This window comes from Epinephelus lanceolatus, chromosome 7 (assembly GCF_041903045.1).
Source record: "Epinephelus lanceolatus isolate andai-2023 chromosome 7, ASM4190304v1, whole genome shotgun sequence".
Taxonomy (NCBI): domain Eukaryota; kingdom Metazoa; phylum Chordata; class Actinopteri; order Perciformes; family Serranidae; genus Epinephelus; species Epinephelus lanceolatus.
In genome coordinates, this window is record NC_135740.1 from 41,915,931 (window position 1) to 41,930,926 (window position 14,996).

Genomic DNA, 14,996 nt, shown 5'->3' on the forward strand with positions numbered 1-14,996 from the left:
TGAAAATGTCAAAGCATCATAATCAATTAATTTGGTTTAATGTCGGCCTCCTTTTTTGTGCTGGAATTAAACCCAACTCTGAAGTCGATGCCTTCCCTAATCTTCTCTTGGCGTTCCTCCATTATCTTTTTAGTGGATTTGTTTGATTTAAAAGGTCTGCAGACATCACAGTTCCACTTATGACAAACAAACTGCTGTGAGAGAGATGCTATTTGCATCGCTTTGAAGTCCCTGCGGTGTACTCACTGTGACACGATCACAAGTCTGTGTTTTTTAAAACCCTCCAATCACGATTTGAACAAGACAGTGCATTCGGTTTACAGCCCTTTTCGCTTTTATTGAATAGATGTTAAAATTCCCTCTGAGAAAAAAGAAAACGTAAAAAAAAACAGCCATGTTGAGATGAAAACAGGGTTGACTGACAGAAACAGTAACATGTGATATACATTGAAGGTCTTTGCACATATACTTCCTTAACGAATGCCATGCAATGGGATATGATCCATGACTCACGTCTCAGTCTCACAAGTCAGGGACGATGTTGCCTCCCGAACCAGAAATACACCGTATTTCACCACCACTGCTCCCATATATTTTTATTTTACACAGACGGAGCAGCGCTCAAAGGCCTGCTGCAGTACTGTTTGAATGTAGAAACACAAGACGATGAAAAATTATATGAAATCACTTTATTCTCAGAGTGTGCGGTGATTCCATTTTTGCAGGAAAGTTACAGACTGAAATATCTGTCTAAAATGGCATGCAGTGAGGCTAACAGGTGGAGCTTTGAAACACAGAGAAGACACGAAACGATTATCAACAACCTTGCCTACATCGCACACCATAAGCATGCATACATTTCGTCAACAAATAGGGAGATAGAGAGAGAGAGGAGGGAGAAGGGTGAGAAGATTTCGCAGTACAAAAGAATGCAATTTTTTTTTTTCAAAATACCAACCACCAGAGGACAGAAACAGGACCAGCTACAAACAAGAAAGAAAAATACTGCACGAGAGTAAGCATCTTCTCAACACGTACAGAACAGAGAAAGACAGATGCAAGGAGAGAGAAACATCAGACAGTTACATTCAAGTCACATCAAAGGAGTATTTTTTTTTTTTAAGTGTTAAATTTTTCAGGCAGTTTTTTAATCATATTAATGGCTGTATGAGCGGCACAAATGAGCGACTGAACACTGGAATGGATTTCAGACACGGAGTCTACTGGACGACTAAATATTGATTACGCATGACTTGGGCAGTTGGTTTGGGCAGTGGTCAATAAGCCATTTAGAGCGCAATCAATCAGCATATACAAGATATTGATAAATGGTTTATGATGGTGCTGGTGGATGAGATGCATGAGGTGATGTGATTTCAGAACACCAGTTTGGAGACTGGTGCTCTGAAGAACTTCACACATTGACAATGTTTACTAAGGTTTTGTCGCTGGGAAAGTCCTCTACTTGGGTTGACTGGGCAGTAATCATAGCTTTCTGGAATATTCTTAGGCCAAACAAGAGATATGTCATTCATAAATAAAAGTTGGAGTAGGCTGGCTAGGCCCTTAGCAATGGAATTGTTCAATTTTTAGCAGAGAAGGCTAATTACGCTAAGAGAAGGCTAGTTATGGTTCAAACCTCTAGTAAAACTCAAAGTTAAAATACCTGAGAATTTCAAAATAAGTACGATGCACTAAATAAATAGAATGAAAACTCTTGACTAAACCTACTACTACCAGCACTATTCTTTGGTTTGATTGGATAACTGCTCTGTTAATGGATGGGAGTGTTGTGGATACTAACTGTAAACAACAATCAGTTGCTAACAATTTGCTAACACATGAACGGCTAGCAAAGGCAGTTTACAAGTACAATAAAATCACAGAAAGCTCAATAAATGTGCTCTACAGGAGGCCACACTGTGCCGTTGTATGTTTTTTTAATATATATATGTTCAACATGATTACAGAGCTCACAAAGCCAAAAAAGCTAAATTTCCCTCATCTATGCCACAGGAATGCACGAGTTCGGAATTAGCCTTATTTCATGTTCAGCTAGCTCAATAAAAACAGTGGCAACGTGGCGAAAAAGCTGGTTTTAGAAACCTTAATCACGCCTACAGCTACTGTGCTCATGTGAATCACAAAAATGTTTTCTAACAAAATTGTATCACAAGATTCAACTGATTTCTGCTAAAAGCACATTTATGCTTTCCCGTAAACTTCATGTGGGATTTTTTTTTTCTGTACATGGCAGCTAATGTAACTTTTAGCCTACTTGTTCAAGTCACTAATCTTCATATGTATATTCAATTCATTCTAGTCTCTATTTTCAGGTTATAACAACATCAAATTGAAGTTTCACCATGGTGTAATTGTAGGCTAACGAAGGCATCGGCTGAGGCCGGCTGTAAATATCTAAGTTTGTGTGTTACCAGCACAAGTCTGGTGGAATGTCTGAAATATCTGGAATGTTTTAACAAGACACTGTGGAATGACGGAGAAATAAAAAAACAAGGCATATGGAGAAAAATGTGATTTTATCCTCATATGACCCCCTTTATGTTTGTGCCATTACATTTACCAGCAGGACAGACTGGACTCTAGAGCAGGTAAACATTTTCTGTTGTATTGGTCATGGAGATTTCACTCTGGGCTTTGTAGGTCCTCTTTACACATATATGGATATTTTTGAAAATGGAAATTTTCTTTGAGTTTTAGGTCACTAAGGTTTTGGAAAATGCCTTCTAAGGTGCAGATTTTCAAAACTCCATCACTTTGGATTCGTGTGGGTGTGTAAAATGGATGTCATTTTATTTTGTTGATTTTGTGGTCTGCAGCATGTAGAGCCAGCATAATTTCACATCTAAGTCCATGAATAATTAGAATTTTCCATCAAAACCAAATTGGTGATTGTTGGAACAACAGAAACACAGAGTTTTACAATGAGTCAACAAGGTAATTAACATTAATTCAGTAAAAAAGAGAAACTTGAATTTAGAAGGTGTATAGTTGTATTTTTCTGTTTAATAAAGGTATAATAAAATTTCCTTTTATATTTTGCCAGTTTATTAGATTAAAAAGGTAGGAGAGCTTGTGGAATGGACTTGGCGAGCGACTGAGGTTGTTTCAGTGTGGACAGAGAAATTTTGTAAACACAGAAAGGTGCAAGAAAATCATCTGTTTTCAAAAATATCCAAACACGTGTGGACCTTTTTCTTCATGTATTGTTAAAGTCTGCCTTTTAAAACCTGCAGTTTGATTTGCCTTTTAGTTTTGTCATTTCAAACACAAATCCTGCAAGTGCTCATGATTATGTATCATGTGACTGAACATTTTTTACGACACAAAACAAATCGTCCCACCGTCCCCCCTTTTCTCTTTTTTTGATGAAACATGTCTGACCTACAAAGGCTTTACTGTCACTATGCAGACACATCCGTGCCTTTAATGTCGACTAACACATTAAGGAGTAAATTTAAACACACAACAATGAAGATTGTCTGTTATTGCTGATTTGGGACTTCACTCCCATCAGTTTAACCAACGGACACAGGACAACTTCATTTCGAACAATATATTGCACTATTGTCACTGTCTGTTCACATATAGTGTGTTCACAACATAGTTGCGTTTGTGAAGTTTCTTTTTTTCTACAAAAAATTTGATGGAGATGTCAACATAAAAATAACTAGCCTGGTCTAAGATTTACACGTCCTACTGCAGAAGCAGAGCGAGCGACACCTGCCACAGGACATTAAAACTGAATGTTCAAACCACAAACATGTAGAGCAAGTAAATTTAGAGTAAGAATTTCACCTAACTGCTTTGAGACAAACTTCATGTATGGAGAACGTTTATAGTTTTCCCCATGGAAGAACATTTCAGACACAAAGTCAATTGTCGCCTAATGCACATGGTGGACGAGATGTCAATCAAATAAAAATGGAAAACCAGTTATTGCCTCAAATATCAATGTATTTCGCTTCATCGTAACAAATGAAATGGTTTCCATGTGTGTACTTTACTTCACAAAAGTTTACTGCATGCTTTAAAAAAGGAAACCAGACAAAACAAAACAAAGAAAATTCTCATTTCAAATGAATTTCCTTCACTTTCTGGTCTTACAGGAGTTGTTTCCACTGTACCAGTGCTCATATTACACATTCACGATAAACCAATGAGAACATGAAAGACAGGGTGAACAGGGGTGAATCCTCACAGCGGAGAACTAATAAAAATGTAAGTATTTATATACACTGTATGTATCAAATATTAGCAAGAACAGAACAGGAAAATTTAATCAAATTTTGATATGATTTGGATAATTTCTTAAAAGTTAAAAATATGGCTTATACTCTTAGTCATCTTGTTATATGTCATATTTCACTCATATATAGTTCTCTTTTTTATAACCCGAGGCTATTTACAAACAAAAAGGGTGGATGATGGGTGATATCTGATCTTATTCTAAGTGCCTGACATTTTGAAAACATGGCATAAGACTTGCCTTGAAGTAAAGATCTGTGTAGGTGTTACATACTTTGAAAATAGAGATAGATATCAAGGAAGATGCTCTGTATGAGAGATTAAGAAGTACGTATCACCATCAGATATTTTAAACCAAGGGCAAAGTCATGGCACATTGCTCAACTCCAGGACACTTAGAAGTTGTGTTGAAGGAGTGGGAGGGTGGAGAAAAGTGTGACTGCAGGTTTGGGCAGGGCAGGGCGGTACGGCAGTAGTCTTGGTTAGATGAAGTTAATCATATTTCACCCAAAACACTGTTACTTTTTATTGAACATATCCATGAGCGGGGTCGGGATGAATTTCATGACCGTATCCACGATGCTCTCCTCTTCTTCCTCGTCGCCGCAGCCGGTGGGAACCGCCTTCTTTGGACGGGTGAGGCTGCCCTCGGAGGCCTGCTCCATAGCAGCCGCTGCCTCGGCCTCTTTCTCCTCCTTCTTCTTGATGCCATACTACACAGGAAAGAGAAAAACAGGAGACAGTGTTAAGCCCCATGTGGATGTGATTTATTTCTGTAGTGGTGACTGGTTTAGACTTAATTTTTTGGGCATTCTTTTGAAGATCAGCGCTGATAATGTTCTCAACTAGTACATTTCTGAGCTTGTGAGTTAGGGTTAGCATTTTACGCCTAGATCAATCTAAAGATAAACAATGAGACGAGTTGAAACAGGGGACTACTTGCAATGCGCCATTCTGCAACGTTCTACTGTTTCACAGCAATGCAACTACATGAGACAGTGTATCATCTCTATGCAACAACTCTCTGCTTTTCAGATTTATTTAGTGGCTGAATACCGTAAGGCACCGTGAAGACGGAAACAGGGGGCTTGGCGGGAACGGAGCACCGACCATTTTGACTCGACCAGCAGACTTCACTACAAGACGATTGGCTGTTGAAACAGGTGATGCACCTTACGTTGTAATGGTGCGTTCGCTTTGTACTCAGAGGTCGGAAATTACCAGTTCCCAGTTGGAAGTTTAAACTCGAACGCACCCTGAGATCAGATTTCCAACTCGGAAACTCGGAGCAACGGCATCAACCCCGACTTACGAATTCAATTCACATTAGGTCAGCCTCATCTGCGGCGTTCATCAGTTGGAGTGCATGATGGTTTTGAAGCTGTCTATACTCTGAAAGTGCAAGGGCAACAAAGGCTTTCTTGCGGGAGTCCATGTTTTTTTCCGGCTTGTCCACTGCTGTCAACTAGAATGCAAAAACTGTTGTCAACTCGCAGGTGACGTCATTCCCACTTCCAACTTCCGACTTCCAACCTCCGAGTACAAAACGAATGCACCATAAAACCAGTTGCCGGTGATTTCACCAGCTGGGTTGCAGGTGACACCATCAGCTGGCTTGAGTCAACCTCAGTTACACCACTGTAACTTATCCCTGCAATGTTCTAAAACGGTTTCATCATGTTGCAAATTATTGGTCTGTACTGGGCTTTAAACAAACCCTTAAAGGAGTGATTTGAAATTTTAGGGAAGGCGCTTAGCTGCTTTCTTGCTAAGATTTATATCACATGATTAAGGCCTATCCTATCTCTTTTCACTTCTGTTACAGCAATGCTTTCCAGCTCCTCCTGGAGGACCCCAAGGTGTTCCCAGGCCAGAAGAGATACGTATTCCCTCCAGTGTGTTCTGGGTCTGCCCCGGGGCCTCCTACCAGTGGGACAGGCCTGGAACACCTCTAACAAGAGGCGCCCAGGAGGATCCTGATCAGATGCCCGAACCACCTCAATTGACCCCTTTCGACGTGAAGGAACAGCTGCTCTACTCTGAGCTCCCTCCGGATGTCTGTGCTCCTCACCCTATCTCTAAGGCTGAGCCCAGACACCCCATGGAGGAAACTCATCTCGTCCGCTTGTATCCACAATCTCATTCTTTCGGTCACTACCCAAAGTTCATGACCATAGGTGAGGGTTGGGATGTAGATGGACCAGTAAATCGAAAGCCTCACCTTCTGGCTCAGCTCCCTCCTCTATCCTCAAACCTGCAAACTGTACTGTAGAAACAACTTTGCTCAGTTCAGTCAGAGACTTTGGAAACTCAAGAGGGAAGGGGAAAAAAGAAGTGATATCCTTGTACTCTGAGCACGATATGATGTCTATGTTTAGAATAAAGTTTGGAACAACTTTTCCCTTCATTTCAGCAGTAGGCAGGAAGCCTAGCGCTCACTCACTGCTGTGCGTACAGCCACTAACTTCAAAATGTGGCACTTTTTACTCTAAAAATAGAGACGCATGAGGCGTGACATGATCATTTCATGCATTTGAGGTAAATTGGCTGAAAATCATTGGTACTCTCGCAAAGTAATTCATATTTCTTCATTTGCATGAATTAGCTTCAGGCTGCTTCCTCATTAAGTTTAAGCGCAGTGCACTGTAGCTTTTTGAGTCCTGCATGAACAGCAGCTACAATCGATTTCTGCAATTAGATGCAGAGTAGGAGCTGATGAGAAGTCTGAGTTTTGTGTTTGTGCTGGTGTGTGTTTGGGAGTGCACGTGGGGCTTTTAACTACTGCTTGGTCTAATTTAACCTTCCAGTATATTTTATGTACCAATTACAGGCAGAGGCACACAGTCAGTGTAATGGACAATGCTAACGATTACCTTACAAAACCCGGAGCCCCAACAGGCTTCAATTAAATCAAGAGTGTGTTTAGGGGAGAAAGAGCACAAAATTGCAATTTAAGACATTAGAAAGAACAACGGCAGCTGGGAAATCTGTTTCACCAGCGCCTTAGAACTTTCTTGTGCAATCTGAGTCATCGTTCTGTAATTCTCAGTAAATGTTTAACATATAAACAAAAACAAAATTATCTTTGTTTGTTGACGACTAGTTCTAACTTCGAGAATCAGCGTTGCCAGACGTATGATAATTATTGTATTTGTGTGACGATTTTGCCCTCTGTATGATGTATGATCAGTAATGCCAAAAGTGCCGTAAAGCGTGATAATTCTACCATTTTGTGACCCTTACAATAAGTACTTTGTTTTATCCTTAAGCTTGAGACAACCAAAGTTATTACTACACTTTCGGAAAGATCTGTACCTCTTCTACCTCTGCAGCTTTAAATCATGTGTGCACAGCCCCTAATTACACTTCATTTCTCACCTGAAGTGCCGATCTCCAGACCTATGACTCACCAGGTAATATTTTTTTGGCCATTGTCTTTACAATGATGGGATTGTGGGCTTTTAGCTCGAGATATTTCTCAACCTCAACAACAAGTCTCTTGTCATCCATTCTTTCGCACACATGAGACAGCAACAACTACAGAGTTGTCTTCATGCATCCATGGTGAGGAGAGGAGTCGAGCTGCCAGAGGAGCAGAGAAAAGGAGCTGGTACGGGAGCTGGTATGTACAAGCAGAGAGCAAGTGGGGGGAAAATGCATCTAATACCTGGGGCGGCGAGGCTGGATATAGTACATCCAGGAGCGCCAATGCATGTCTTGACACCACAGGTGTCGGGTTGTATACTGAAAATACTAGGGGCGTATTTTTTGATGCATGGTGTTCATTGCCGGTGTGTTTTTGCCTTTACTGTCTAATTTCCTGACATGATCAGGATAGCAAGTTACGGGTCCATGTCTGTTTTTACACATCTCCTCTTACGTGACCTCTTTTCAGCCAGTCGTGCTTGAGATATGCCATAGTCAACTTGACGGGATTTATGGACTCATATCCCCTTTCATACAACATAGCTTTGCACATTAGCCAGGTAAGACCATCCTGATGACGTGAGCTCAACATTCTGTTTCTATCTCTGATCAGAATTACATAACTGTCCATTAAAGATTTACCATCATTAGTGCGGCATTGCGCATCAGGGCTTGACGCTAACTTTTTTCCCAAGGAGCACATGTGCTCCTAAGTTGAAAAAGTAAGAAGCACACAAAGAACTTTAGGGGCACAATGTAAATTGATCAAATAATGTGTTTTCCGTAATAAACGTGATGCAAATAGACATTTACATGCAAAATTATTTAATGAATTTGTATACAAAATGTACGGAAAGGTAAAATCATCAAGTTTTGAAAAAGTATTGCAATTTAATTTTGTCTTTAATGTTATTATCTTATATATATATTATCTTTGCAATATGATTATCGTATATAATGTTATTACTATCCTAAAACATTCTCCAGGTCCTCTGAAACTCTGCAGGACTTATTTCCACGCTGCCCAGCAGCAGTAGCTTGGAGAACAGTCCCTCACTGCGGGGAGAGGGGAGAGGGCTTCCCCGGAGGTCTGCCGCTTAACCCAGTCCGTCTCCTCCGCCACACTTTGACTTATTTCCACCCAGCCGACAGTGGGACTTATATTCATTGTGCCGACAGTGGCTTGGAAAACCGCCCATAACCGTGTCACACAGGGAAGAGGGAAGAGGGAAGGCAGCTGGAGTTCCTCCAACATTTGCGGTTAGATTATCATATTTTTTTATTGACAAAAAATATAGGCTGCTTCGGCTGATTTTTTTTGCGCTCGTGCCCCTAAATATTTTTTACAGTTCGCACACACCTATTTTTAGTCGCAAATGCGAGTGAAACGCTCACACTGTCGAGCGCTGCACATGCATTTTTAGTAGGATATCATATGAACCGTTCTGTAGGAATATGTTGAATAGCAACAATTGAACAAGAAGAGAGTTTGCACTCACGGAGTTTCTCAAAGGAAAGACATTTTGTCCATTCTTTCAACTGGATTTGGCAAAAGCTTGATTTATCACCTGGCTCCGTTGGTGATAAAGATGATATCGTCTAGTGTTTTGTGGCAAAGATTGGCTGAAGATGTTTGTCTGTCAAGGCGAGTACCCCCGCCCACTGAAAGGGTTAGGGGAAGCATTGACCTCCGACTCATACAGAGACCAAAACTGAATGTTAAGCTCATGTCATCAGGATGGTCTTACCAGGCTAATGTCACCTTGCTCTTAAAAAAAATTGATGTGGGTAGATTTGTAGACGTGTCAAAATCATTTCAATACATGTTTTTTTAAATTGACGCCTATTTGTTCACATGCTTATGATTCGTGTACGATAATTGTACGACAGTTTTAAGCCTCTGCTACAATAATTTAACATTTCCCGCCTTCAATGCTGTCAAGGTTATTTGAAACAAGTACCTTGTTAGCTTCTGATTTAATTAATACTTCTGGATCTGTGTAAACCACTACCTTTACCTTTTCACTGCCTTTCATGCACGTGTGGTCTTGCTTTGAGTAAAACCAATACAGCCGGACTGCAAGGACAAAGGTTGCAGAGCACCAGAAGGTTAACAAGCTGAGTGATGGCTGATCTTGAGGCAGAGATGCAGAAAATGAGCTGGAAGACTTCATGACCTTTTTTCTCTGCTCCCTGGTGCACGTTAATGTGATTCTGGAGCAATAAATATCTTTAAGGAAGACTACTAGTGTCCATTTCCGCTGTGAGGATGTGCACGGGGGGCAGCATGAGCATCTGTGTGTTTTAAAAGTGGAGGGGAAACAAAAAGGTATGCAAACACTAAGGCTTTTCAATCTTCTGCACGCCATTATTCAAATTTTGTCTGCCATTTATTGAAGTCTGCATCCACATCAATAAAATCTGCTGTCAAGACAGGAGCATCTTTTTGTTGAGATATTTCTAAGAGATGCCTCCAAGGGAAAATGGGAGTCATTCTTTAATGTGTGAGTGATGGGCTAAAGCCTTGAGAATCATTTGTAAAAGAAAACACAATAAATAGATGGATATTTGTAATGGAAGACTCTCAAGGCCAAAGCACACTGACAAATAAAAGCAGCTGGCTGGTGGTTTGACAGCTGCTTTAATTCTGCTCTAATATTTTGCTCAGCACTGAATTTGATGGATTCATTCTCCTCAGCTAGCGAGACCCTTTGGGCTCTTTCTACTCTAAGCTCTTCTTCTCCTGTCAGCTAATAAGACGCTGCTTTGTGATCCTTGGTCTTATAGCCTGAATCTTTTTCCTCAAGAAAAATTCAGGTCCTGCTATGATGCTTGAGTCTCATCTTCACCTCTTCATCCTTTGCATGTTTTTGGCTACAATAACTGTATACCAGTTAAAAGCGTTTGTGATGAGAGCTCAGTCATCTTTTTTTGTAGGGAATATTTACAGTATGACTGTACGTGCCTCTCAGGTTCATATTTTAATATATACAGCAGTTAAAGAAGACTTATTTTGCTTATTTTGCGGGTCATACTTGTATTTTGCCTTTCCACTACAAAATGTTTACCTGCTTTAATGACCAAAAAACACTTTATTTTCCACATAGTCTGTGCATGAATATCTGTATTCACTCTCTGTCTGAAATGCTCTGTTTAAGTGCCCGTTTCTTCATTTCAGACCAAAGATTCACAATAAGATGAGTTGAAACATGCAACCACTTGCAATGTGCTGTTCTGCAACATTTTAAAAACCTGCTGATTCTCACCAATGCAACTAGATGAGACGGCGTATCATCTCTATTTAACAACTCTCTGTACTTCTGTTCTGATTTGCAGCTTTTCAGGTTTATTTTGTGGCTGAATCTAATTTGTAGCTCCTTAAAAGCACACACAGCAAGCACTATCACACTATGAGGACAGAAACATGGTGCTCGACAGGGGCAGGTCACCTGCTGCAGAATGCAAACATGCCATTTGCTGTCATTCTGACTTAACCACTGGACTTCACTACAGGCTGATTGGCCCCTAAAATTTCATAGAAGAAATGGTCAAATATGCACTATTGAATTTACAGTTCAGGGGCCTCATGTACAAAGGGTGCGTACGCACAAAAACGTGGCGTACGTCCTTTTCCACGGCAAAGTTCAGATGTATCAAGAGTGAAATGACCGTGGAAATGTGCGGTGCCTCACGCCAACTTCATGGCTGGTGTACGCATGTTTCTACAGCTGTTGATCCTTTGGTGACACTTAGAGGTGATGCTGGGAAACTGTTATAATAAATAACTATGAAAACAATTAGTCCTCAAGAGTGATGTGCACATCAGAGACACATGAACAATTAACACTGATGAACAATTTACACACCCATGTGTTTGCAGTTAGATGAGTGGATATAAAAGCATGCGCAAAGTGGTGCCAAAAATACCGTTAACAACGTTTTAGCAGTATTTGCCGCATTGGTTCCCGAGGGCAATCCTCCTGGAACTGTGCGCAGAGCTGCGGCCGACCTTGGAGCGTGATACAGCGAGGAGCCATGCGCTGCCTGTATCCATACAGGTGCTGACCACACCGGGACTCCTAGCAACACAGGCATTCCGGAGGGAGCTGGCCGACCGATCGGGACTGTGCCAGTCGACCCTGAGCCGAGTCATGCCAGCTGTGCCGATCAATGTACAGACCATATGTGATGCGCAAATGCAATTAACCAACATTGTGGCGAGGTGGCCTGGTTCAACGCACGATTCATACATTCTGAGTAACAGCATGGTTGGGAACAGACTACAAGCTGGCACTGTGCGCGATGGGTGGCTTCTTGGTGAGTAAATAATTTATTCGTTTAATTGTCCTAATATCAATCCCCATGATGCGCACTGAATATGTGCGCCCCCAAATATTATCCTGCCTTCATAGCATCAGTACTAGTCAGTGATTAAAGTTAGTGACTTGTTGTTTTTTAAACTACAGCTTCAGAGCTTTCGAACAAGCCCCTGATTGTCTCTGTGTGTAAAGTACTCATGTCAATAAACCCATGCGTAAAGTGCGACATTTCCTAATCAGCCTCACCTTTTCCCCGGCGCACTTCTGCATTCATTTACAACAATAGTGTGTGATCCGTGTAAGTGGTGAATAAAATTAACAAATATAAACTGTAAATCCAGTTCACATAATTATTGTCTGCTTTCAACTGACCCCAGGCAACTCTCTGTTCAAACGGGTGAGCTCCTCCTCTCCTGTCCCCCCGCCTGTTTTGGCCACACTTTGGCGGTGGGCAGCCCTCCTCTGCTCCACGTCCACCTTAATGTCGGACCACGTCATTTTTAATTCTGCGTGTGTACGCTTTTTTGACCCCACTGCATTGACAGCCTCACACACACTCTCCCACTCACTCCTCTTGCATTTTGTATTGATGCCGGAGGACTGTGTGCCAAAAAGTACATCTTTGCGCGCCTCCACTTAAATGAGTAGCGTTTCCAATTCGCATTCTGTGAAGATTTTCTTTTTTGCCGTCTTATTCATTCTTTTGTTTTAGTTTTCTGATCGTGCAGAGAGGGGAATCTCAGGTGCATGGCTCATTTAAATATGATTTGCATATTTAAATCGGGGCGTGGACAGGGAGGGGCCGGGTTCTCCAACGTGCGCTCAATTCCACGTTGATTGGGATGTACAAAGGAAATGTGCTTGGATTCATGTGTACGCACAGATTCATACATATGGATATTTTTGTGCGTACGACATTTTCTGGATTCAAGCGTACGCCATGTTTCAGTGGGAAATCCACGCAAGTCTTTGTACATGAGGCCCCAGGTGTTTAAACCCATCTGAAAATCTTTGAGGTGTGTGTTGCTGTGGTTCTATGACATGAGTGTGGTTGAAAAACTGCTTCAATTAAAGGAAAATTTCGGTTTATTTCAACCCGTCTCCTATCGTCCTAAATTTGTTTCAAGTGACATAGAAATAATAGTTAGCATGTTAGCCGTTAGCCTAGATACAGCCGGGGCGCATAGTAGCGTCAGACCTGTTAAAACGTAAGTGAACGGGCAACCTTCAAGTGCAAAGTTAGTCCACTAAACAAGCTTTTTTTCCACAAAGACCGCCTCATATCATTAGGATAAATGTCAGAGAACATATAGAAAACGACATGTAAACGTGTTGTCTTACCTTACCGGTGTGCTGCCATGTTTGTTTACCATCTAGCTCTGCTTTCCAAAGCGCGGCCAAAATATATCTCCCCAGCTCTAGATAAAGCCCAGCTGGATACTACTCCAGGTGGAGGTGTCTTGTCCTCGGTCACATCCAGACCTTGAAAATAAGGCTGCAACCGGTCCCATTCCTTGCAACAGAGGCATTCCTCTTCTGTGGGCACTGGGGCACAGCATTCACAGGTACACCACCAATCTCCAGAGCTACGCAGCCTTGCAGCAGCCATTCCTCCTCTCTCGTCCTCTACCTGTTGCGCCTCTCTCTCTCTCTCTCCTCCTCCGTTCATCAATTTCACGAAGCTCTTCGTCAGTGTATTCTGGCTCAAATAAATAAGGGCGGCCATCAAACTCTGCAAAATCAAATTTCTCCTCCACAAAGTCGAAGTCTGGCAAAAAGTCAGCCATTATTCTATAAATCTTTCATAAAATAAATGAATGAACTTTTCAGGCTACTGTCCGGTTCTGCCTTCCAGCTGTTGCTGCTTGTTCAGGCACGCTATGAGATCGCTGCTTGTTCTCGTGATATTTTGGCCGTGCTTTGGAAAGCAGAGCTAAATGGTAAACAAACATGGCAGCACACCGGTAAGGTAAGACGGCTAACATGCTAACTATTATTTTTATGTCACTAGTCACTTGAAACAAATTTAGGACGATAGGAGACAGGTTGAAATAAACCGAAATTTCCCTTTAAATGTTCCTTTTATAAGTTACTGCCTCGCTACAATATGACAAATTTTATGATGTAAACTTAAAGTGAGCTTCCCCTGTTTGAAAGACCAGCAGCCACCACTGCTACGCATAGTGAATGCACCACAAACTGAATTTAACATCATACTTAACATGAAGAGTATTAAACATTAAACACAGTTAACATGAATAATCCCAGACAGTTTCTATAATGTGAGGAACATCACGTATGAGCTATCCAAATCTAAATAGCCAATGTAAAAGCACTTTCATATAAACTTAATGGGTAGGGGTTAGGGTTGCTTCACTGTATGTTTAATTCAGAAAAAAGATGTTTGATTAGATCATTCTTCTGTCTCATATATTTAGTTTGCTTTCAGCCGTTGCAGTCTGGTCAGGGTCGTGAACACAGGTGTGTTGTTTGCAGTTCACTGAACACATACAGGATTCCTTGGTGATGACTTGAGGTTTCAAAGCTTCAAAGAGAATTTCCATGTCTTACTGACCCCTTTTTGTCAAGTCTATCTTGTCTTTGATAAATTCATGCTTACTATTTAATTCATCTGTAATAAAATGTTAATCGATGGTATCAAAGACTCCGCAGCTTCGCGGTCAAACATCCATCTTGACATTACTCATATTTCATTGAATAGTTCACTTGAACAACCTTTGAGAGCATTGAGTTCAAGTTTAAAACTTTTCCCTGCGTCTCCGTGTAAAGCTATCTTTGGAACGTAGAGCTGATGCCCAGTGATTCTTTAGTTTAGTTTTGGAGGGAGGCCGAGCGATATGACAGCATATCTCGGGAAAGTGTTTGATTACAGTGAGTGGAGAGGGGCTGACTAAGCGTGACTGTCTTCCCTTCAACTGTCGCAGGCCTTTGTTACTGTGGAACAAGTCTGAGAGGGAGAGA

General features: G+C 41.3%; 1 protein-coding gene across 4 annotated transcripts in view; it reads right to left on the reverse strand.

Moving 5' to 3' along the window:
* Positions 1 to 674: 674 nt before the first annotated feature.
* The window catches only part of cplx2b (complexin 2b), a 100,875-nt gene continuing 86,553 nt past the window's right edge, over positions 675 to 14,996 (reverse strand). For all 4 annotated transcript variants that reach the window (XM_033633200.2, XM_033633201.2, XM_078169568.1 and 1 more), the window contains exon 4: positions 675 to 4,982. In XM_033633200.2, coding sequence (XP_033489091.1) covers positions 4,788 to 4,982 — 195 coding nt within the window. In that variant the 3' untranslated portion in view covers positions 675 to 4,787. The remainder of the gene's footprint in view (positions 4,983 to 14,996) is intronic.